General features: G+C 35.5%; 1 protein-coding gene across 1 annotated transcript in view; it reads left to right on the forward strand.

Moving 5' to 3' along the window:
- The window catches only part of LOC123561091 (uncharacterized), a 125,691-nt gene that overhangs the window by 17,164 nt on the left and 84,255 nt on the right, over window positions 1–24,272 (forward strand). Inside the window, exons 15-36 of the mRNA XM_053516991.1 lie at window positions 258–371; window positions 978–1,091; window positions 1,405–1,518; window positions 2,147–2,260; window positions 2,620–2,733; window positions 3,536–3,649; window positions 4,019–4,132; window positions 4,505–4,618; window positions 5,420–5,533; window positions 5,902–6,015; window positions 6,390–6,503; window positions 6,737–6,850; window positions 7,224–7,337; window positions 7,678–7,791; window positions 9,098–9,211; window positions 19,420–19,533; window positions 19,891–20,004; window positions 20,376–20,489; window positions 20,859–20,972; window positions 21,324–21,437; window positions 21,916–22,029; window positions 22,399–22,512. Of these exons, the coding sequence (XP_053372966.1) occupies window positions 258–371; window positions 978–1,091; window positions 1,405–1,518; window positions 2,147–2,260; window positions 2,620–2,733; window positions 3,536–3,649; window positions 4,019–4,132; window positions 4,505–4,618; window positions 5,420–5,533; window positions 5,902–6,015; window positions 6,390–6,503; window positions 6,737–6,850; window positions 7,224–7,337; window positions 7,678–7,791; window positions 9,098–9,211; window positions 19,420–19,533; window positions 19,891–20,004; window positions 20,376–20,489; window positions 20,859–20,972; window positions 21,324–21,437; window positions 21,916–22,029; window positions 22,399–22,512 (2,508 nt within the window). The remainder of the gene's footprint in view (window positions 1–257; window positions 372–977; window positions 1,092–1,404; window positions 1,519–2,146; window positions 2,261–2,619; window positions 2,734–3,535; window positions 3,650–4,018; window positions 4,133–4,504; window positions 4,619–5,419; window positions 5,534–5,901; window positions 6,016–6,389; window positions 6,504–6,736; window positions 6,851–7,223; window positions 7,338–7,677; window positions 7,792–9,097; window positions 9,212–19,419; window positions 19,534–19,890; window positions 20,005–20,375; window positions 20,490–20,858; window positions 20,973–21,323; window positions 21,438–21,915; window positions 22,030–22,398; window positions 22,513–24,272) is intronic.

The raw sequence follows: 24,272 nt of genomic DNA on the forward strand, positions 1-24,272 counted from the left end.
CAAATTTTTAAATTTAGACGGGAAATCCCTCAATAAGCGAATGTTCGAAAGAAGCTGAGAGCAGGACCAAAGAAGTAAATACAAGAAATTTTATTTATCAAACGGCGTATAAGAGTATTCGTGATAAATAGATTTTACCGTATTCTGTAACACAGATATCGGCCACTATGCTTCTTCGAAAACCAAATGGAGATGTATTATCTTCTCGAATATTAAGTTTTGTCTTCTTTTGCTTATAATTGTTTAATAATTATAAGACACAGACGAATGTGCAAGTAATCCATGTCAAAATGGAGGAGTGTGTACAGATGCTGTCAACGGCTACTCCTGTGCATGTGCAGCTGGCTACGAAGGAGATGATTGCCAAACTGGTATGTAATGATCATTGGCCTGCAACAGTTTCAAAAATAAACTTTCATATTAATGATAATCTAGACGAAATGTTACTCTCTGTTGTGTTCGCACTTTAAAATGAGACCAGAAAATGTGCGATTAATGAGCATTACTCAAAATCCATTATAATATGTTATAGTAATTGTTTATGGTCACATTAAATGAGTGCAAAAGAAATGCATTTACGATCCAGAAGTTAAATGTATGTAATACCTAGATAGATTTTACCATATGTTTTTGTATAACGACAATATTTGATAACAATTCTGAGATCGTGTCGAAATGTAGAAGTGTTAGAACCTTAGTTTATCAACTATATCTTATTTCGCTAACAATTTCTTTAACTCTACTAGACACTGACGAATGTGCAAGTAATCCATGCCAAAATGGAGGCGTTTGTACAAAAGAAGTGCATTTACGATCCAGAAGTTAAATTTATGCAATGGCTAAGATAGATTTTACCATATTGTGTAACGCAAATTTTTGATAACAATCTAGAAATAGCGTCGAAATGTAGAAGTGTTAGAACCATAATTTATCTATTATATATCTTAATTCGTTAACAATTTCTTTAACTCTACTAGACACTGACGAATGTGCAAGTAATCCATGCCAAAATGGAGGCGTTTGTACAGACGCCGTAAACGGCTACTCCTGTGCATGTGCAGACGGTTTCGAAGGAGATAATTGTGAAACTTGTATGTAATGTACATAGGTCTGCAAATACATAACATTTCACCATTAATGATAATTATTCCTTAGCGTTATTGACTACAGATTGAACATAGTATTAAAAAACTCGTTTTGCAAATGTTCAAATTTTGACTGACAATCGCTCAATAAACGAATGTTTGACAGTGGTTGAGAGCAGAATACAAGAAAATTTATTTACTAGAATGTGTAACACAGAAATATGCCATAATGCTGAAGCGAAAACCAAATGTAGATGCATTATTTCTTTGAATATTAAGCTCTGTCTTAATTTGCTTATACTTGTTTGATAATTATTAGACACAGACGAATGTGCAAGTAGTCCATGTCAAAATGGAGGAGTGTGTACAGATGCCGTCAACGGCTACAGCTGTGCATGTGCAGCTGGTTACGAAGGAGTTAATTGCCAAACTGGTATGTAAAGCGATTTTGGCTGCAACAGTTTCAAAAATAATCTTTATAAATAATAATTTAAACATAATGTGACTCATTGTTGTCTACTCACTTTAAAATGTAAACTGAAAATGTGCGATCAATGAGCATAATTCAAAATCCATTATAATATGTTATAGTAATTATTTATGGTCAGAGTAAATGAGTGCAAAAGAAATGCAGACGACGTAAACGGCTACTCCTGTGCATGTGTAGTCGGTTTCGAGGGAGATAATTGCGAAACTGGTATATAATGTACATGGGTTTGAAAAAGTGTACCACTGTACAATTAATTATAGTATTCTTAGTATTATCTGAATACGTATTGAAAAAAGTATTTGAAAATTTATTTTCCAAATTTTTAAATTTAGACGGGAAATCCCTCAATAAGCGAATGTTCGATAGAAGCTGAGAGCAGGACCAAAGAAGTAAATACAAGAAATATTATTTATTAAACGGTTTATTAAAATATTCGTGATAAATAGATTTTACCGTATTCTGTAATACAGATATCGGTCACAATGCTCCTTCGAAAACCAAACGGAGATTTATTATCTTCTCGAATATTAAACTTGTCTTCTTTTGCTTATAATTGTTTGATAATTATAAGACACGGACGAATGTGCAAGTAATCCATGTCAAAATGGAGGAGTGTGTACAGATGCTGTCAACGGCTACTCCTGTGCATGTGCAGCTGGCTACGAAGGAGATAATTGCCAAACTGGTATGTAATGATCATTGGCCTGCAACAGTTTCAAAAATAAACTTTCATGTTAATAATAATCTAGACAAAATGTGACTACCTGTTGTGTTCGCACTTTATAAAGCAACCAGAAAATGTGGGATTAATGAGCATTACTCAAAATCCATTAAAATATGTTATAGTAATTGTTTACGGTCACAGTAAATGAGTGCAAAAGAAATGCATTTACGATCCAGAAGTTAAATGTATGTAATACCATAATTTTTGTTCAACGACAATATTTGATAATAATCCTGAAATCGTGTCGAAATGTAGAAGTGTTAGAACTTTAATTGATCAACTATATCTTAATTCGCTAACAATTTCTTTAACTCTACAAGACACGGGCGAATGTGCAAGGAATCCATGCCAAAATGGAGGCGTTTGTACAGACGCCGTAAACGGCTACTCCTGTGCATGTGCAGACGGTTTCGAAGGAGATAATTGTGAAACTGGTATGTAATGTACATGGGTCTGCAAAAGCATAACATTTCACCATTAATGATAATATTCTTAGCGTTATTAACTACAGATTGAACAAAGTATTTAAAAAATTGTTTTGCAAATGTTCAAATCTAGACTTGCAGTCACTCAGTAAACGAATGTTTGATAGTAGCTGAGAGCAGAATACAAGAAATTGTATTTGATCAAATGCTTATTAATGAATTCGTGATGAAAAGACTTTACCGTATTGTGTAACATACATATATGCCATAATGCTGATGCGAAAACCAAATGTAGATGCATTATTTCTTTGAATATTAAGCTCTGTCTTAATTTGTTTATACTTGTTTGATAATTATTAGACACAGACGAATGTGCAAGTAGTCCATGTCTAAATGGAGGAGTGTGTACAGATGCCGTCAACGGTTTCATAATAATAATCTAGACACAATGTGACTACTATTTGTAGTTGTCTACGCACTTTAAAAGCAACCTGCAAATGTGCAATCAATGCGCTTGACTCAAAATCCAAAAAAAAAGATGTGGCATAAAAATTATGTTGATTGAACCTCAGTTAAACTAGAGAAGCCAGATTACAATGCAAAATTTAGATGAATGTATTCGCTAAAAAAACAAAGACAAAGATCAAACAGGGAATGCCACGTACCATAATCGCAGCCTCCCAGTATTCGCTTAGATAGATTTTACCATATTGTGTAATGCAAAATTTGGTCGTATTGAAATATAGATGTTTAAGTTGCCTAACTTGTAAACTACGTCTTAAGAAGTTCATAGCTCTTTGAACTCTATTAGACACAGACGAATGTTCAAGTAACCCATGCCAAAACGGAGGTGTTTGTACTGACGACGTAAACGGCTACTCCTGTGCATGTGTAGTCGGTTTCGAGGGAGATAATTGCGAAACTGGTATGTAATGTACATGTGGGTCTGAAAAAAGTATAACATTTTACAATTAATGATAGTTTTCTTAGTTTTATATGAATACGTATTTAAAAACGTATTTGAAAATAGATTTTCCAAATTTTTAAATTTGGAATGGAAATCGCTCCATAACCGAATGCTCGATAGTAGCTGAGAGCAGGACCACAGAAGTAAATACAAGAAATGTTATTTATTAAACGGCTTATTTAAAGTATTCGTGAAAAATAGACTGTACCGTATTGTGTAACACAAATATCGGCCACAATCCTTTTTAGAAAACCAAATAGAGATGTATTATCTTCTCGAATATTAAGCTCTGTCTTTCTTTGCTGATAATTGTTTGATAATTATAAGACACAGACGAATGTGCAAGTAACCCATGTCAAAATGGAGGAGTGTGTACAGATGCTGTCAACGGCTACTCCTGTGCATGTGCAGCTGGCTACGAAGGAGATAATTGCCAAACTGGTATGTAACGATCATTGACCTGCAACAATTTCAAAAATAAACTTTCCTATTAAAAATAATCTAGACAAAATGTGACTACCTGTTCTGTTCTCACTTTAAAAAGCAACCAGAAAATGTGCGATTAATGAGCATTACTCAAAATCCATATGTTATAGTAATTGTTTATGGTCACAGTAAATGAGTGCAAAAGAAATGCATTTACGATCACGATCCAGAAGTTAAATGTATGTAATACTTAGATATATTTTACCATATTGTGTAACTCAGATATTTGATAACAATCCTGAATTCGTGTCGAAATTTAGAAGTGTTAGAACCATAATTTATCAATTATATATCTTAGTTCGTTTACAATTTCTGTAACTCTGTCAGACACTGGCGAATGTGCAAGTAATCCATGCCAAAATGGAGGCGTTTGTACAGACGCCGTAAACGGCTACTCCTGTGCATGTGCAGACGGTTTCGAAGGAGATAATTGTGAAACTGGTATGTAATGTACAAGGGTCTGCAAAAGCATAACATTTCACCATTAATGATAATATTCTTAGCGTTATTAACTACAGATTGAACAAAGTATTTAAAAAATTGTTTTGCAAATGTTCAAATCTAGACTTGCAGTCACTCAGTAAACGAATGTTTGATAGTAGCTGAGAGCAGAATACAAGAAATTGTATTTGATAAAATGCTTATTAATGAATTCGTGATGAAAAGACTTTACCGTATTGTGTAACATACATATATGCCATAATGCTGATGCGAAAACCAAATGTAGCTGCATTATTTCTTTGAATATTAAGCTCTATCTTAATTTGTTTATACTTGTTTGATAATTATTAGACACAGACGAATGTGCAAGTAGTCCATGTCTAAATGGAGGAGTGTGTACAGATGCCGTCAACGGTTTCATAATAATAATCTAGACACAATGTGACTACTATTTGTAGTTGTCTACGCACTTTAAAAGCAACCTGCAAATGTACAATCAATGCGCTTGACTCAAAATCCAAAAAAAAGATGTGGCATAAAAATTATGTTGATTGAACCTCAATTAAACTAGAGAAGCCAGTTTACAATGCAAAATTTAGATTAATGTATTCGCTAAAAAAACAAAGACAAATATCAAACAGGGAATGCCACGTACCAAAATCGCAGCCTCCCCGTATTCGCTAAGATAGATTTTACCATATTGTGTAATGCAAAATTTGGTCGTATTGAAATATAGATGTTTAAGTTGCCTAACTTGTAAACTACGTCTTAAGAAGTTCATAGCTCTTTGAACTCTATTAGACACAGACGAATGTTCAAGTAATCGATGCCAAAACGGAGGTGTTTGTACTGACGACGTAAACGGCTACTCCTGTGCATGTGTAGTCGGTTTCGAGGGAGATAATTGCGAAACTGGTATGTAATGTACATGTGGGTCTGAAAAAGTATAACATTTTACAATTAATGATAGTTTTCTTAGTTTTATATGAATACGTATTTAAAAACGTATTTGAAAATAGATTTTCCAAGTTTTTAAATCTGGAATGGAAATCGCTCCATAAGCGAATGCTCGATAGTAGCTGAGAGCAGGACCACAGAAGTAAATACAAGAAATGTTATTTATTAAACGGCTTATTTAAAGTATTCGTGAAAAATAGACTGTACCGTATTGTGTAACACATATATCGGCCACAATCCTTTTTAGAAAACCAAATAGAGATGTATTATCTTCTCGAATATTAAGCTCTGTCTTTCTTTGCTGATAATTGTTTGATAATTTTAAGACACAGACGAATGTGCAAGTAATCCTTGTCAAAATGGAGGAGAGTGTACAGATGCTGTCAACGGCTACTCCTGTGCATGTGCAGCTGGCTACGAAGGAGACAATTGCCAAACTGGTATGTAACGATCATTGACCTGCAACAATTTCAAAAATAAACTTTCCTATTAAAAATAATCTAGACAAAATGTGACTACCTGTTCTGTTCTCACTTTAAAAAGCAAAAAATGTGCGATTAATGAGCATTACTCAAAATCCATTGTAATATGTTATAGTAATTGTTTATGGTCACAGTAAATGAGTGCAAAAGAAATGCATTTACGATCACGATCCAGAAGTTAAATGTATGTAATACTTAGATATATTTTACCATATTGTGTAACTCAGATATTTGATAACAATCCTGAAATCGTGTCGAAATGTAGAAGTGTTAGAACCATAATTTATCAATTATATATCTTAGTTCGTTTACAATTTCTTTAACTCTGTCAGACACTGGCGAATGTGCAAGTAATCCATGCCAAAATGGAGGCGTTTGTACAGACGCCGTAAACGGCTACTACTGTGCATGTGCAGACGGTTTCGAAGGAGATAATTGTGAAACAGGTATGTAATGTACATAGGTCTGCAAAAGCATAACAATTCACCCTTAATGATAATATTCTAGAAACTGTATTTCATAAAATGCTTATTAATGAATTCGTGATAAATATACTTTACCTTATTGTGTAACACAGATATATGTCACCATGCTTTTTCGAGAGCCAAATGTAGATGTATTATCTCCTCGAATATTAAGCTCTGTCTTTCTTTGCTTATAATTGTTTGATAATTATAAGACAAAGACGAATGTGCAAGTAATCCATGTCAAAATGGAGGAGTGTGTGCAGATGCTGTCAACGGCTACTCCTGTGCATGTGCAGCTGGCTACGAAGGAGATAATTGCCAAACTGGTATGTAATGATCATTGACCTGCAACAATTTCAAAAATAAACTTTCCTATTAAAAATAATCTAGACAAAATGTGACTACCTGTTCTGTTCTCACTTTAAAAAACAACCAGAAAATGTGCGATTAATGAGCATTACTCAAAATCCATTATAATATGTTATAGTAATTGTTTATGGTCACAGTAAATGAGTGCAAAAGAAATGCATTTACGATCACGATCCAGAAGTTAAATGTATCTAATACTTAGATATATTTTACCATATTGTGTAACTCAGATATTTGATAATCCTGAAATCGTGTCGAAATGTAGAGGTGTTAGAACAATAATTTATCAGCTATATCTTAATCCGTTAATAATTTCTATAACTCTACTAGACACTGGCGAATGTGCAAGTAATCCATGCCAAAATGCAGGCGTTTGTACAGATGCCGTAAACGGCTACTCCTGTGCATGTGCAGACGGTTTCGAAGGCGATAATTGTGAAACTGGTATGTAATGTACGTTGGTCTGCAAAAGCAGAACATTTCACCATTAATGATAATATCCTTAGCGTTATTGACTACAGATTGAACAAAATGTTTTGCAAATATTCAAATTTAAACTGACCATTTGCTCAATAAACAAATGTTTGACAGTGGCTGAGGGCAGAATACAAGAAACTGTATTTAATTAAATGCTTATTTATGAATTCGTGATAAATAAACTTTACCGTATTGTGTAACAGAGACATATGTCATAATGCTGATGCGAAAGCCAAATGTAGATGCATTATTTCTTTGAATATTAAGCTCTGTCTTAATTTGTTTTAATTTGTTTGATAATTATTAGACACAGACGAATGTGCAAGTAGTCCATGTCAAAATGGAGGAGTGTGTACAGATTCCGTCAACGGCTACAGTTGTGCATGTGCAGTTGGTTATGAAGGAGTTAATTGCCAAACTGGTATGTAATGATCGTTGGCCTGCAACAGTTTCAAAAATAAACTTTCATAATAATAATCTAGATGCAATGTCACTACTAGTTGTCTACGCACTTTAAAAAGCAACCTGCAAATGTGCAATTTATGCGCATGACTCAAAATCCAAAAAAAAAATGTTGCATAATAATTATGTTCATTGAACGTCAATTAAACGAAAAGAAGCCAGTTTACAATGCAAAAAAAGAGATTAATGTATTCACTAAGATAGGTTCTACCATATTGTGTAATGCAAATTTGTGTCGTATCGAAATATAGAAGTTCAAGTTGCCTAACTTGTAAACTATATCTCAAGAAGTTCATAGTTCTTTGAACTATATTAGAAACAGACGAATGTTCAAGCAATCCATGCCAAAACGGAGGTGTTTGTACAGACGACGTAAGCGGCTACTCCTGTACATGTGAAGTCGGTTTCGAGGGAGATAATTGCGAAACTGGTATGTAATGTACATGGGTCTGAAAAAAGTATAACGTTTTACCATTAATGATAGTATTCTTAGTATTATATGAATGCGTATTGATAAAAAGTATTTGAAAATTCATTCATTTTCCAAAGTTTTAAATTTGGAATGGAAATAAACGAATGTTCGATAGTAGCTGAGAGCAGGACCACAAAAGTAAATACAAGAATTTTTTTTTATTAAAAGGCTTATTAAAGTATTCGTGATAAATAGAATTTACCGTATTGTGTAACACAGATATCGGCCACAATCCTTTTTCGAAAACCAAATATAGATGTATTATCTCCTCGAATATTAAGCTCTGTCTTACTTTGCTTATAATTGTTTGATAATTATAAGACAAAGACGAATGTGCAAGTAATCCATGTCAAAATGGAGGCGTGTGTACAGATGTTGTCAACGGCTACTCCTGTGCATGTACAGCTGGCTACGAAGGAGATAATTGCCAAACTGGTATGTAATGATCATTGACCTGGAACAGTTTCAAAAATAAACTTTCATAATAATAATCTAGACAAATGTGACTACCTGTTGTGTTGGAACTTTAAAAAGCAACCAGAAAATGTGCGATTAATGAGCACTACTAAAAATTCAAAATAATGTTATAGGAACTGTTAATGGTCACGGTAAATGAGTGCAAAATAAGTGCATTTACGATCCAGGAGATAAATTTATATAATACTTAGATAGATTTTAACATGTTGTGTTACACAGATATTTTATAACAATCCTGAAATCGTGTCGAAATGTAGTGGTGTTAGAACCACAATTATATATCTTAATTCGTTAACAATTTCTTTAACTCTACTAGACACTGGCGAATGTGCAAGTAATCCATGCCAAAATGGAGGCGTTTGTACAGACGCCGTAAACGGCTACTCCTGTGCATGTGCAGACGGTTTCGAAGGAGATAATTGTGAAACTGGTCTGTAATGTACACGGGTCGGCAAAAGCATAACATTTCACCATTAATGATAATATTCTTACTGTTATTAACTACAGATTGAACAAAGTATTTAAAAAATCGTTTTGCAAATGTTCAAATTTAGACTTGCAGTCACTCAGTAAACGAATGTTTGATAGTAGCTGAGAGCAGAATACAAGAAATTGTATTTGATAAAATGCTTATTAGTGAAATTGTGATTGATATTGGGCATTCATTGAATTCCGAGTGAATTTAACAAAACATACTAACTAACACTAATAAAATACACCGGGACTGTTCCCGTTTACTATATCTGGGTGGCATGAAACCGCCACCCGCATGCATTCAAATATGAGATGTCAAAAAAAAAACAAATTGATACAATCTTGTAAGAATTATGCACATGGTAAATATCAATTATAAACATGACAGGATATACTACTATGAAAGGAATAAACATTGAAAAGCTCGAGTAGGATGAGAAATATACTATGGAAAATGACGAGTGGGTTTTAACTACTTTGCGATTTTAAGAATATGATGAATTTTAAGAATATGATGAATATTAAATAAAAGGATTGTCTACAATTTGGCACAACAATATAACATAAAACAAATATGTGGAAACATGAAATTTGGCAGAACATGATAACATAAAACATGTATGTGAAAATATGAAAACAGAAAATTGTCGATAGCGCCGCCTTATCCGAATACATGTGAATGCTTAAAAGTAAGGAATGGCTGCCGACTGTTCTGACTGGATTATAAGGAACACGTGACCTGATACTGGAAAATGATTGGATTATGTTAATTATGTATAAATATAGAATAGCTTGGGAAGGATTAACCGCCGTCCCGAATGAAAGTCGGTCCTCTCGGTTCCTACACATTCCATAAAAAATTTTATGTGGGCATAAAATTTCATTTATGCTTTGTTCCGGATAAGGCAGTTTTGGTCAGTCACTGTTGTACTTGTATAGGAAAAGGGAACAACAACGCTGGATTGATTGATATTGGGCATTTATTGAATGCCGAGTGAATTTAACAAAACATACTAACTAACACTAATAAAATACACCGGGACTGTTCCCGTTTACTATATCTGGGTGGCATGAAACCGCCATCACAACGCCACCCAGAGGAAACAGGACTGACCGCAACTCAAGGGTGAAGCAGAATTAACCAAAAGAAACACGATAACAATAACAGAGTAAAAAACTATAAAACCCTAAGGTTCTAAGGTGCTAAAAGTGAAATCAAAGTACTAAAATTGAAAAACAAAATGTAGGAAGACCTGCCTTGAGCAGTGAATTCCGAGTGTAATTGGTGATATGTGTTAAGATTGAAAAATGTTAAATATGTGAAAACAAAGACTGACTAGATTCAATAAATGTAATGGGTTGAAGGAAGTGTAAGTATCCCATCAAATAGCTAGATAATAAATCGCCAGTTTAAAGTATCTTAATAATAAATACTGACTACGTAACTTACGTAAGGTTGTTGGATGTTTTGTTATGACTGAAAATTTATGGTGGTAATTAACTTTTAGGCATAAGCCTATGTACTTAAAGAAATTTAGCATATTACTTGAAGTGGGTACACAATAATCGTATGTTAATGAACAAAATATACATATTGCACAAATGTGCGGTATAAACTTAACAAATACAACCGTAGTATAACAAAAGTGAAAATACGATGGCGTAAACTAAGATGATATTACGAAAATTATATACATCGGTGAACAAGTCTAAAGCAAAAATGCGCTGGACTGATGCCCGGTGCAGAAACAAAAATCCATCTTTTAAGAAAATTAAATCACATCTCAATGACTAGAAAATATCGTAATATAGATAACATTAACGTGTTAACTCTAAACAAAGGTGAATGACTTAGACCGTGCACCTGAGTGTCTAAAGATTTATCATTATGTACAAACAAAGAAATAGTACCCGTATAAAACGGTGCGTCTATCTGAAAATGTATTGGAGCCCGCCTTGAACGGTGCCCATGGTTAAATTTGTAATGTAGAGATGGTACCTAAAAGATTCAAATTCATCTTTATAGTTTTTTTTTTTTCATAGTGAAATGATAGCTAGGTGCGCCAATTTTCTAAATATATTTATGGTTTTCCTATTCTCCATGTCAAAAATAGAAATATTTGTTATCTAAAAAATGACTTTCTCAAAATATCTGAAGCAAAATGGACAACTCTTGTATTGACCATGTTTCAAAGATTTTAGGACTTCCCCAATTATAGCCTATATCAAAAGCTCCCACAGCTAAATAAATTCAATAGAGTATAAGGTAAGTTTACTCTACATTCACATTTTGAAAGAGCCTATACTGAACTTCCTTTTGTCTTTTAATAAAGTCAAATTCCAAGACTAGCCAAGAGTCTAAAACGCTTGAAAAAATTCTGAGTGAAAGAGAATGACATGCTCTTTATTATAAGCTTACCAAAACCATACCAAAAATGTACCTTAAAGAAGTTACTAAAGATTTTATATTGTAAACAAACCCCTACACCATTTTACCATCAATTTTTTTCACTCATGAATGCACTCAATTCAGGTGATAATTGTTGATATATTTGTAAATGAGAGGCCCGAACAAAAAACATTTTTCAAGTTATGTAAACAGTATAAGTTTTAAATCAATGTTGATATCTGAAATTATCCGATTACTTTGTTTTCAACAATAAATAAAACACCTTTTAGTTTGTTTAGGGTAGTTGACCTGTAACGAAAATCATCAAATAGAGTAATCTTCATATGCTTTTTCAGCATTTATTCGTTTTTCAGGGAAAGCAAATGATCGTGCTTGTTCCCTCCAGAGAATGTTTAAATTGAGAATTGCTTAAAATACATTACATAGAGTCATTACCTGTCACCTACCTTAACATGTAGTAATTACAACCACTACCTTAAAACATTGTAATTATATTTGACGACAATGAAGTTTTGTGTTACCAATTTAACTTTTTTGTTATTTCCCATTGTTGGATATATACGTTTTACATTTTGATATATAAATGTTGTGTAAATCAATGTATCATCATTGAGAACAATAAATAAACAACTTTGGCTAAAAGATCAAAACTTAATAACGTTTCTTAATGTCGTTAATTTTCTTCAAAGGAAGTTATGCATTATTCTATATAATCTTCATGCATTACTAAACTTTCTATCAGGGCCTCACTACAACTTACAAAATAACTGTCAGTGTAAGTCATGAGAAAAGCGTGCATATTGTATATTGAATACAGAGGGATTTAAAAAAATGTAGGTCATATTTTGTCTGCCTGGTAAGTTGTTTGAAAAAGGACCTATCTGATTTTTCTTTCACTTTTGATCAATGTTTAATGTTGGCTTCGGTTTATTGATCAATTCAGAGTTGTCCCCCTTTGATTTATTTGGTTAGGTACCATCTCTATGTAATGGTGCCCGCATTGAACGGTGCGTTTTTGGCAAAGTTGCAGTATTGCCCGTCTTGAACGGTGCTTTTTTCTTTATATTATTATTATTAAATTGCAGACACGCCCGCCTTGAACGGTGCGTTTAGGTAGGATTCGATGTTGCCCGCCTTGAACGGTGCGTGAAGATAAGAACCCGGCTCTAGTGCCTGAAAAGGTAACAGCATCCAGTGTGTCTCTAAACTTGGTGGCTGAAGGGGGAGGGGTGGGGGGGGGGGTAGGCCAATGGGTAGTTGCTGGTGTTGAACGTGAAATTTCATTTATGTTATGGTGTGACGGCAATGACTGTGGACGGATGTATTTGCGAAAGGCAGATGATTTCCAGCGGCCGAGGCGCTGGATTTGTTCAGTGGATATTTGAGCATTATGGGCATGTGTATCGCCTCCTATGCAAAAGGAATGCCCTGTATAGCACGAGGGATCAAGGTTAATAGCAATAACGCATTGCCTGAGGGTTGACCTGAAATGGGAGGATGAAATAGGACTGCCGTTAGGGTCGATGAAGAGGGGCCCGCTATACCTGTGGGAAGCTTTTTTGATATATTTGCGGAGAGCAAGAACGGGGCAAATCTCTTTTGGGTGTTGTCTGGTGAGCGGGATGGTTGCAGACGAACCCTGGGAATGTTTGTAATGTCTGAGGGTAATTTTTATAGAATTGATTCGCTTAGTTTGGGAAGCTATAAAGGAGATATCTTCACGGCATATGAGGTTTTGAGGACTGTTTCTGGTCAAAGCGATTTCTCCGACTCCAAGTAACCCGAACAACGCTGTTAAGAACATCGCTTTCATAACAAGTAACCAATATGTATTGGGCATAAACTTAGGTAGGGAGTTGACCAACTCAAGTAAATGGTGGTAGTGAAAGGCTTGCGGCCGTCAAGATTCTGGTTACGTCTAGTTGCATGTAGCAGTTTCTTGATTATAAAGCTCTCCGCTGGGTTCGGGTAGCCGTGAATTTTGTGAACATAAGAAACGGCGGAAATGTGAGACGTCACTGTTGATGATTTAAGGTTTCGGTTGTGACATACGGCAATGAACTGTGCGAGTTTGGTAACATTTACAGGTAGTATGGGTGTTCCCTGATAAAAGGTATTATGGAAGGTAACATAATGTTGGAGGGCATTGCGATAGCTGGTCACAGTAGATGGGGCTAGCGCCGAGTTAAGGAGACGCAACACGGCTTGGTTCAATGTAGATTGAGTAAATTCGTTGGTATAACTGTTGGGTCTGCGTCCATGTTGCCTGCCAGAGAGCGGAATCTGTCTATCTGTAAACGAGAGAGGAGATCCGGTAAAACATTATATTTACCAGGAATGTGTTCCGCTTTGATCAAAATGTTGTACTGCATGCACACAAGGACTAAACGACGAACTAAGATCATTATTGTTGGTATCTTGCACGTTTGCTTATTACCAATATGTACCACTGCATTGTTATCTGTATGTAGGACTATGCACTTATTGCACAGGTCATGACCCCAAATTCCTAAAGAGAGAACAATAGGAAATAGTTCTTTGAACGTAATGTCTAGCATAGCCATAGATGAAGGCCAACTTCCATGAAGCCAATGAGGACCAAATATGGCTCCATATCCCAGAGACCCCGAAGCATCAGTGTGCAAGTGTAAGTTGTCTGACAGGATCCAACGTTGGGCTGACAGGATGTTTTTTCCGTTGAAATGTGTTACAAATGTTTGCCAAGCTTTAATATCCCTTCGACTCTCCTTATTGAGAGTTATCCTATGCATGGGTTTGGACACTTTCTTAGTTAAATCTGTCAGACGGCGTAAGAAAGCGCGGCCAGGTACTACAACTTGACAGCAGAAATTCAGGAGCCCCAAGAGAGACTGTAGATTTTTTAGAGTGGTTTTACGTTTGTGAGATATATTGGAGAGCGAGATGCGTAACTTGTCGATTTTGTCCCTGGGTAAGCGAGCTTCCATTGCAACAGAGTCAAGTTCTAAACCCATGAAAACTATAACAGTTGTCGCGTTAACCGTTTTTTCGGCCTTGATAGGTACACCAATGTGTGCACAAAAATGGAGAAACCGATCAAGATCTTGTTGGCATGATGGGGAGTTGGGTGGGCCAAGTATCAAGAAATCATCAAGGATATGCAACATATGCTTAATGTTAAGATGCGATGTTGCTATGTGTTGTAAGCCTGTGCTAAAGCGTTCGAAAATTGCACATGCTGAGGAGATCCCCATGGGTAGACATTTGTCGTAATAGTACTGGCCATTGAGCTGTATACCCAGCAGATTGTGATCATCTGGATGGACAGGAATTAGGCGGAAGGCAGAATCAATATCAGTTTTGCTAAATAATGTGCCGGGACCCAGATCAAGGAGCAGAGGAACAGCATCGTCGAATGTACAGTACTGCACTGTCGCGAGGTTGGGATCGATGAAATCATTGACGGATTGACCTTTGGGGTAGCTAAAGTGATGAATAAGGCGGTATTGACCTGGCGTTTTCTTTGGGACCAACCCTATAGGACTGATCCGAAACTGTTGGAAAGGTGGAGTGTTAAAAGGGCCGCAGATCCGGCCCTCCTCTATCTCTAGCTGAAGTTTACTGAGTACTAGAGACGGATCGGCCATGCAGGATTTAAAATTTTGGGCGAAAGTGTCAAGTCGCGGACCAATAAAGCCAAGTTTGAAACCGTTGGTAAAACCTTGAATTAAATAATCGGCTAGATGGTAGGAAGTCAAGTATGATTTCAAAATTGAGACTCTTATTGGAGTAACTACTGAGGAATCATTTTTGGGCTTTCTGGTTATTGTGTTGGGTGTTGGAAGGCCTGGCTGGGACTGTAGGGTGTTGAGCTGTATGTCCTGATCTGGCGGCTTGACCTTTGCTGGTAAAGGAACAGTTGTAAGCGGCATGGGGGCCTCTGCAGAAGCCACATACATGAGGGATTGTGCATCTTGGGTTATGGCATTGAGTTCGTTTGTTGAAGGGCCAGCAGGTATTGTCGAGAAAGCGTCTGGCCCGGGGATTTGCGAAGCGGTTTGCACTTTTGGGTCGAAAGGAGGTAACCGAAGGTTGTTGAAAGGAAGTGCAAGCCGTTAACCAGTATTCAGTGTGTATATAGTCCCATGGTAATTGAACAGATTCCCTCAACATTCTAAATTGTGTATCATAGAAAAGAAAGGCCAAGCCTGGTCTTCGTGTTGCAATGTCTCTGACTATTTCCCCATATTTCATCAGTTGAGGGGTTTCAAGAGGGTGTTTGACCGAATAGACAGCGGCAAAACGTAAAAAAGCCGTTATGCAAGATTCATTATTCGTAATTATTTTGGATTGCGAGTTTGGCGTAAGGCTTAACTTTGATTGGGTATCCATCTGTAAGGTATACTGGATGGGTTGCTGAGTTGAAGTGGACGGAAGGAGGGCGGCCATATCTATAAATTTATGCTTCCATATCCGTTTCTGAATGGATTTTGTAATTTGGAAGAGGATGGATGAAGATACCGGTTGAACAAACTGGATGCCGTTACCTTCCATATGATTAATATTATTAACGTGATGATGAGCTACTGCTTCTATTGTTCTTGTGTCCTCCTCTAGGTCGGAAGCACTGTCTTCACTTGACTCGGTATCCATATCCAGTGGTTGTTCCATGATAGGTGCAGTGTTTGAGTTCACTGTGTTCGTATGAGAAGGGATTTGAGCCAGATCCTGATCTGTTTGTGCCACGGAGAAAACAGGAATTTGTGAGGAATTCACAACGTTCATGCTTGTATCAGGGTTAGCTATACTGTTAAGTACTGGAGGGTGCCCATTGTTGCATTGGAGAGTCACTCTTCCATGGGTCGTGTCAGTGTGTGCTGAAGTAGAGATAGCATTGTCTATACTCTGATTCGAAGGACTGACAGTGCTGTGTGCTATGTGCACTCTTGTTAAATGTTTGCGTGTTTTTGGCAGTTTTTGTTTTCGACGGCCGTCTGTATTCAGAGGAGTTTTGTGCGTCACTGATTTGTCGGTAGTGTTTGTTGTTATAGAGTTGTCCTCACCGTGGGCACAACAGGAGCAAGAAGAAACCGATTGTGATTTCCGTCTGTATGGTGGCTTCATCTGAAAATGAAGGGAATAATGAATATATAGAGAATATTTGTTTGTTTGGAGTGAATATGGAATATATCTCACTGAGAAGTGAGAAAATTTCAAATATTTTCACGAGCGCGTAATATATTATAAAGAATAAAGTGCGACTATAATTTTCATCCTGTTTTAAGCAAATAATTTAAAATTCATACACAATGTATGAAGGGGCGGAGCTCATATCTCTCACAGTGTGAAAATATAGATTTCATATTTTCACAGTGTGAGCGATGAGATATCAAAATATTTAACTGATAGAATACAGTATTTCATAAGCTAGCATAAAATAAAAGACTTAAACCGTAAACTGTAATGGTGGGTCAGTATTCGTCTTATGTTAACATTTGCATGACATGATGCATTATCGATTCTATCTTGAATATTCTGTCTTAAATAAAGTCTCACTTGAGAGCTTTTATGATGTAAAGAAAATAGAATTAGCTAAATATAAGAATATGTAGTAAAATTGAGACAAGATGTTTTGACGCATGGATTATATCAAAATGATGGCGTAAATGTTGTTTTACTAGAAGGTCTTACTGCCTGAAATTATTTTAAAATTGTACATTACGGGCCTAAGCGGAATGGAAGCAACATGACTTGCAAATAATGTGGTGCTTAAAATAAATAAATCACAACAGCAAAAAATATGGGTGGTATACCGGAGTAAGTCTAAAAATTAAGGCCAGTGGAAACCCTGGTAAGACCACCAAAACCTACCTAAATATATGTGTAATGGGCGGGCTTACTGAGTAAGCCGGTTTTGTATGTGCCCAGTTAATTTTTAATTGGTAGGTTATGAACGGCTGTAACAGTCTGCGGACTGACAGATAAATGGCTGTTGTAATGAGCACAGAATTAAAATGAAAGTAAAAAACTTGCAAGTCGGGTGCCCTTCCTGTAAATAGCCTGAACTGGTTTGGAGTTTGTGAAGGTTGTCTGACCCCCACTCCAAGTAACTACGTGTACAGTAGTAATTGAAAAGTAGTGGGATAAATAATGAACCATGCAGGTTTGAAACAGATAATGCTAAATATATGTTTGTAGCATAAACCAAATGTAACTAATATCTATGTTACGGGTTGACATAAAATGTCCAACCAATCATTCCTAATTATCGCCTAATTGTGAAACAGATGATATAAATAGTCTTTATAAGAATGTTACTTTCTCGAAGAAAAGGAACGTAATATAAAATATTTGTTAAGTAAATAAAGCTAAGGCCAGAAATTTTATAGCAGTATATGACTGTCAATATAGATGTATGTATATATCTGTATATGTGCTAAATATATATATGATAAATCTATTATCAATAATATTTGTTATATCATGAATATATTATTATATTATCACCATTCCGTTTGTATCATATAATCATTACATTATCCCACCTAATAGAAATAATACTGTATACGTATCTGAATTAGTGTGGGGTAGAGTTGCAAATGGTCCGTCTCAGGGTGGCGACAATGGCAGCTTTAATGTTTGACAGCAACTTCTCTTGACCAATTGGTGACAGGTGGCATCCGTCTGTGTCAAACACTCGTTGTTTTGCCTCAGGGGACCAGAATCCTTTTAAGCGCCAGAAGTATGTACGTTTGTGACTAGCCTTATTCAAATCTGTGGACAGTAGTATGTTGACTTCATCAACCCGGTCATTGAAGACCATGGTATTAACTGGATATCTAGTTCTACTTGAAGGGCAGCGGTGTAGAATAGAGAATACAACAACTTTATTCACTCCAAGTACAAACAACAATGTGTCAATCAAGTCAAATATTCTTTGAACAATTGCTTGCGGAGGAAGACTGTCGTCGCACAAATCATTTGTCCCAATAAACAAAAGAACGACGTCCGGGTTGAAGTCTTCAACCACGTCTAAATGCTCACGAAGGTCGTTCACGCGTGCCCCGGAGAATCCTGAGTATTGAATAAGGGGCGGCCCCCGAATGTTCAGATTATATGTGTGATGTGGACTGTTTCGGATGAAATTCCGTAACCTTTTGACAAAAGAGTGTCCTAGCAACTGCACTTTCACTGTGGGGGCTGCCATGTTGGATCTCGGTGTATCTCGTCGATGCCGAGATTATGCCGACTTGAAAGTAGGTCACGAATTTCCTTTGTTTATAAGCGTGTTCATTGAAAATTGTAGTCAATTTGCACATAGAGGGATGTCGCCACCCCAAAACTATTATGTCCTTTCGATAAAGCAGACAGAACTGCGTAATAAAACATTAAATAAAAACCTTTTAGATCCTTGTACACTATGTAAAATTGTAATTTTTTAGCTTCGACAACGAAAACGTGATAATGTGAATGCTTAAAAGTAAGGAATGGCTGCCGACTGTTCTGATTGGATTATAAGGAACACGTGACCTGATACTGGAAAATGATTGGATTATGTTAATTATGTAAAAATATAGAATAGCTTGGGAAGGATTAACCGCCGTCCCGAATGAAAGTCGGTCCTCTCGGTTCCTACACACTCCATAAAAATTTTAATGTGGGCATAAAATTTCATATATGCCATAATGCTGAAGCGAAAACCAAATGTAGAGGCATTATTTCTTTGAATATTAAGCTCTGTCTTAATTTGTTTATACTTGTTTGATAATTATTAGACACAGACGAATGTGCAAGTAGTCCATGTCAATATGGAGGAGTGTGTACAGATTCCGTCAACGGCTACAGTTGTGCATGTGCAGTTGGTTATGAAGGAGTTAATTGCCAAACTGGTATGTAATGATCGTTGACCTGCAACAGTTTCAAAAATAAACTTTCATAATAACAATTTAGACGCAATGTGACTACTAGTTCTCTACGCACTTTAAAAAGCAACCTGCAAATGTGCAATCTATGCGCATGACTCAAAATCTAAAAAACAATATGTTGCATAATAATTATGTTCATTGAACGTCAATTAAACGAAAAGAAGCCAGTTTACTATGCAAAAAAGAGATTAATGTGTTCGCTAAGAAAGGTTCTACCATATTGTGTAATGCAAATTTGTGTCGTATCGAAATATAGAAGTTCAAGTTGCTTAACTTGTAAACTACGTGTTAAGAAGTTCATAGTTCTTTGAACTCTATTAGACACAGACGAATGTTCAAGCAATCCATGCCAAAACGGAGGTGTTTGTACAGACGACGTAAACGGCTACTCCTGTACATGTGTAGTCGGTTTCGAGGGAGATAATTGCGAAACTGGTATGTAATGTACAATGGTCTGAAAAAAGTATAACGTTTTACCATTAATAATAGTATTCTTAGTATTATATGACTACGTATTGATAAAAAATATTTCAAAATTCATTCATTTTCCAAAGTTTTAAATTTAGAATGGAAACTGTTCAATAAACGAATGTTCGATAGTAGCTGAGAGCAGGACCACAGTAGTAAATACAAGAAATTTTATTTATTAAAAGGCTTATTAAAGTATTCGTGATAAATAGAATTTACCGTATTGTGTAACACAGATATCGGCCTCAGTCCTTTTTCGAAAACCAAATGTAGATGTATTATCTCCTCGAATATTAAGCTCTGACTTACTTTGCTGATAATTGTTTGATAATTATAAGACACAGACGAATGTGCAAGTAATCCATGTCAAAATGGAGGAGTGTGTACAGATGCTGTCAACGGCTACTCCTGTGCATGTGCAGCTGGTTATGAAGGAGTTAATTGCCAAACTGGTATGTAATAATGATTCGCCTCCAACAGTTTCAAAAATAAACTTTCTTAATAATAATAATAATCCAGACAAAATGTGACTACCTGTTGTGTTGGCACTTTAAAAAGCAACAAGATAATGTGAGATTAATGAGCATAACTCAAAATCCATTATAATATGTGATAGTTATTGTTTATTGTCGCAGTAAATGAGAGCAAAAATAAGTGCATTTACGATCCAGAAGTTAAATTTATATAATACTTAGTTAGGTTTTACCATACTGTGTAACGCAAATATTTGATAACAATCCTGAATTCTTGTCGAAATCTAGAAGTGATAAAACCATAATTTATCAATCATATATCTTAATTCGTTAAAAATTCTTTACTAGACACAGGCGAATGTGCAAGTAATCCATGCCAAAATGGAGGCGTTTGTACAGACGCCGTAAACGGCTACTCCTGTGCATGTGCAGACGGTTTCGAAGGAGATAATTGTGAAACTGGTATGTAATGTACATAGGTCTGCAAAAGCATAACATTTCACTATTAATGATAATATTCTTAGCGTTATTGACTACAGATTGAACAAAGCATTTAAAAAATCGTTTTGCAAAAAATCAAGTTTAAACTGGCAGTCAATCAGTAAACGAATGTTTGATAGTAGCTCAGAGCAGAATACATTAAATTGTACTTGATAAAATGCTTATTAATGAATACGTGATGAATAGAATTTACCGTATTGTGTAACACATATATATGCCATAATGCTGATGTGAAAACCAAATGTAGATGCATTACTTCTTTGAATATTAAGCTCTGTCTTAATTTGCTTATACTTGTTTGATACTTATTAGACACAGACGAATGTGCAAGTAGTCCATGTCAAAATGGAGGAGTGTGTACAGATGCCGTCAACGGCTACAGTTGTACATGTGCAGTTGGTTACGATGGAGTTAATTGCCAAACTAGTACGTAATGATCATTGTACTGCAACAGTTTGAAAAATAAACTTTAATAATAATAATCTAGACACAATGTGACTACGAGTTGTCTACGCTCTTTACAAAACAACCTGCAAATGTGCTATCAATGCGCATGACTCGAAATCCAAAAAAAATGTGGTATAACAATTTTGTTGATTCAACGTCAGTTAAATGAGAAGAAGCCAGTTTACAATGCATAAGTTAGATTAATGTAATCGCTAAGCTAGATTTTACCATATTGTGTAATGCAGAATTTGGTCGTATCGAAATATAGAAGTTTAAGTTGCCTAATTTGCAAACTATCTGTCTTAAGACGTTCATATTTCTTTTAAAATAGACTTTATCGTATTGTATAACACAGATATCGGCCTCAATGTTTATTCAAAATCCTAATGTAGATGCATTATCTCCTCGAGTATTAAGCTTTGTCTTATTTTGCCTATAATTGCTTGATTATAATAAGACACAGACGAATGTGCAAGTAATCCATGTCAAAATGAAGGAGTGTGTACAGATGCTGTCAACGGCTACTCCTGTGCTTGTGCAGCTGGTTACGAAGGAGTTAATTGCAAAACAGGTATGTAATGCGAATTTGGCTGCAACAGTTTCAGCATAACCTTTATAAATAATAATTTAAACATAATGTGACTCATTGTTGTCTACTCACTTTAAAATGCAAACTGAAAATGTGCGATCAATGAGCATAATTCAAAATCCATTATAATATGTTATAGTAATTGTTTATGGTCGCAGTAAATGGGTGCAAAAGAAATGAATTCATGATCCAGAAGTTAAACTTATGCAATGGCTTTGATAGATTTTACCATATTGTGTAACGCAAATATTTGATAACAATCCTGATATCGTGTCGAAATGTAGAAGTGTTAGAACCATAATTTATCAATTATATATCTTAATTCGTTAACAATTTCTTTAACTCTGCTAGACACTGACGAATGTGCAAGTAATCCATGCCAAAATGGAGGCGTTTGTACAGACGCCGTAAACGGCTACTCCTGTGCATGTGCAGACGGTTTCGAAGGAGATAATTGTGAAACTGGTATGTAATGTACATAGGTCTGCATAGGCATAACATTTCACCATTAATTATAATACTCTTAGCGTTATTGACTACAGATTGAACGAAGTATTTAAAAAATCGTTTTGCAAATGTTCAAATTTAGACTGACAATCGCTCAATAAACGAATGTTTGACAAAGGCTGAGAGCATAATACAAGAAATTTATTTAATAAAATGCTTATTAATGATGCGTAATAAGTAGACTTTACCGTATCGTGTAACACAGATATATGCCATAATGCTGATGCGTAAACCAAATGTAGATGCATTATTTCTTTGAATATTAAGCTCTGTCTTAATTTGCGTATACTCCTGTGCATGTGTAGTCGGTTTCGAGGGAGATAATTGCCAAACTAGTATGTAATGATTATTGGCCTGCAACAGTTTCAAAAATAAACTTTCATAATAACAATCTAGACACAATGTGACTACTTGTTGTCTACGCACTGCAATGTGCAATCAATGCGCATGACTCAAAATCCAAAAAGAAATAAATGTGGAAGATAATTATGCTGATTGGTCGTCAATTAAACGAGGAAAGCCCGTTTGCATTGCAAAAGTTAGATTAATGTATTCACTAAGATAGATTTTACCATATTGTGTAATGCAAAATTTGATCGTATCGAAATATAGAAGTTTAAGTTGCCTAACTTGTGAACTACGTCTTAAGCTGTTCATAGTTCTTTGAACTGTATTAGAAACAATGTTCAAGTAATCCATGCCAAAACGGAGGTGTTTGTACAGACAACGTAAACGGCTACTCCTGTGCATGTGTAGTTGGTTTCGAGGGAGATAATTGCGAAACTGGTATGTAATGTACATGGGTATGATAGTATTCTTAGTATTATATGAATACGTATTGAAAAAAGTATTTGAAAATTCATTTTCCAAATTTTTAAATTTAGAATGGAAATCGCTCAATAAGCGGATGTTCGATAGTAGCTGAGAGCGGGACCACAGAAGAAAATACAAGAAGTTTTATTTATTAAAAGGCTTATTAAAGTATTCGTGATAAATAGACTTTAATGTATTGTGTTACACAGATATCGGCCTCAGTGCTTCTTCGAAAATCAAATGTAGATATGTTATCTCCACGAATATTAAGCTCTGTCTTACTTTGCTTATAATTGTTTGATAATTATAAGACACAGACGAATGTGCAAGTAATCCATGTCAAAATGGAGGAGTGTGTACAAATGCTGTCAACGGTTACTCCTGTGCATGTGCAGATGGCTACGTAGGAGATAATTGCCAAACTGGTATGTAATGATCATTGGCCTGCAACAATTCAAAAAAAAAAACTTTCATAATAATAATGATCTAGACATAATGTGACTATCTGTTGTGTTCGCACTGTAAAAGGCAACCAGAAATCGTGCGATCAATGAGCATTACTAACAATTCAAAGTTATATGCTATAGAAACTGTTTATGGTCACGCTAAATGAGTGGAAAAGAAGTGCATTTACGATCCAGAATTTAAATTTATGTAATAGCTAAGACAGCTTTTAACTCTACTAGACACTGGCGAATGTGCAAGTAATCCATGCCAAAATGGAGGCGTTTGTGCAGACGCCGTAAACGGCTACTCCTGTGCATGTGCAGACGGTTTTGAAGGTGATAATTGTGAAACTGGTATGTAATGTACATGGGTCAGCAAAAGCATAACATTTTACCATTAATGATAATATTCTTAGCGTTATTGACTACAGATTGGACAAAGTATTTAAAAAATTCGTT

This window comes from Mercenaria mercenaria, chromosome 10 (assembly GCF_021730395.1).
Source record: "Mercenaria mercenaria strain notata chromosome 10, MADL_Memer_1, whole genome shotgun sequence".
Classification (NCBI taxonomy): Eukaryota; Metazoa; Mollusca; class Bivalvia; order Venerida; family Veneridae; genus Mercenaria; species Mercenaria mercenaria.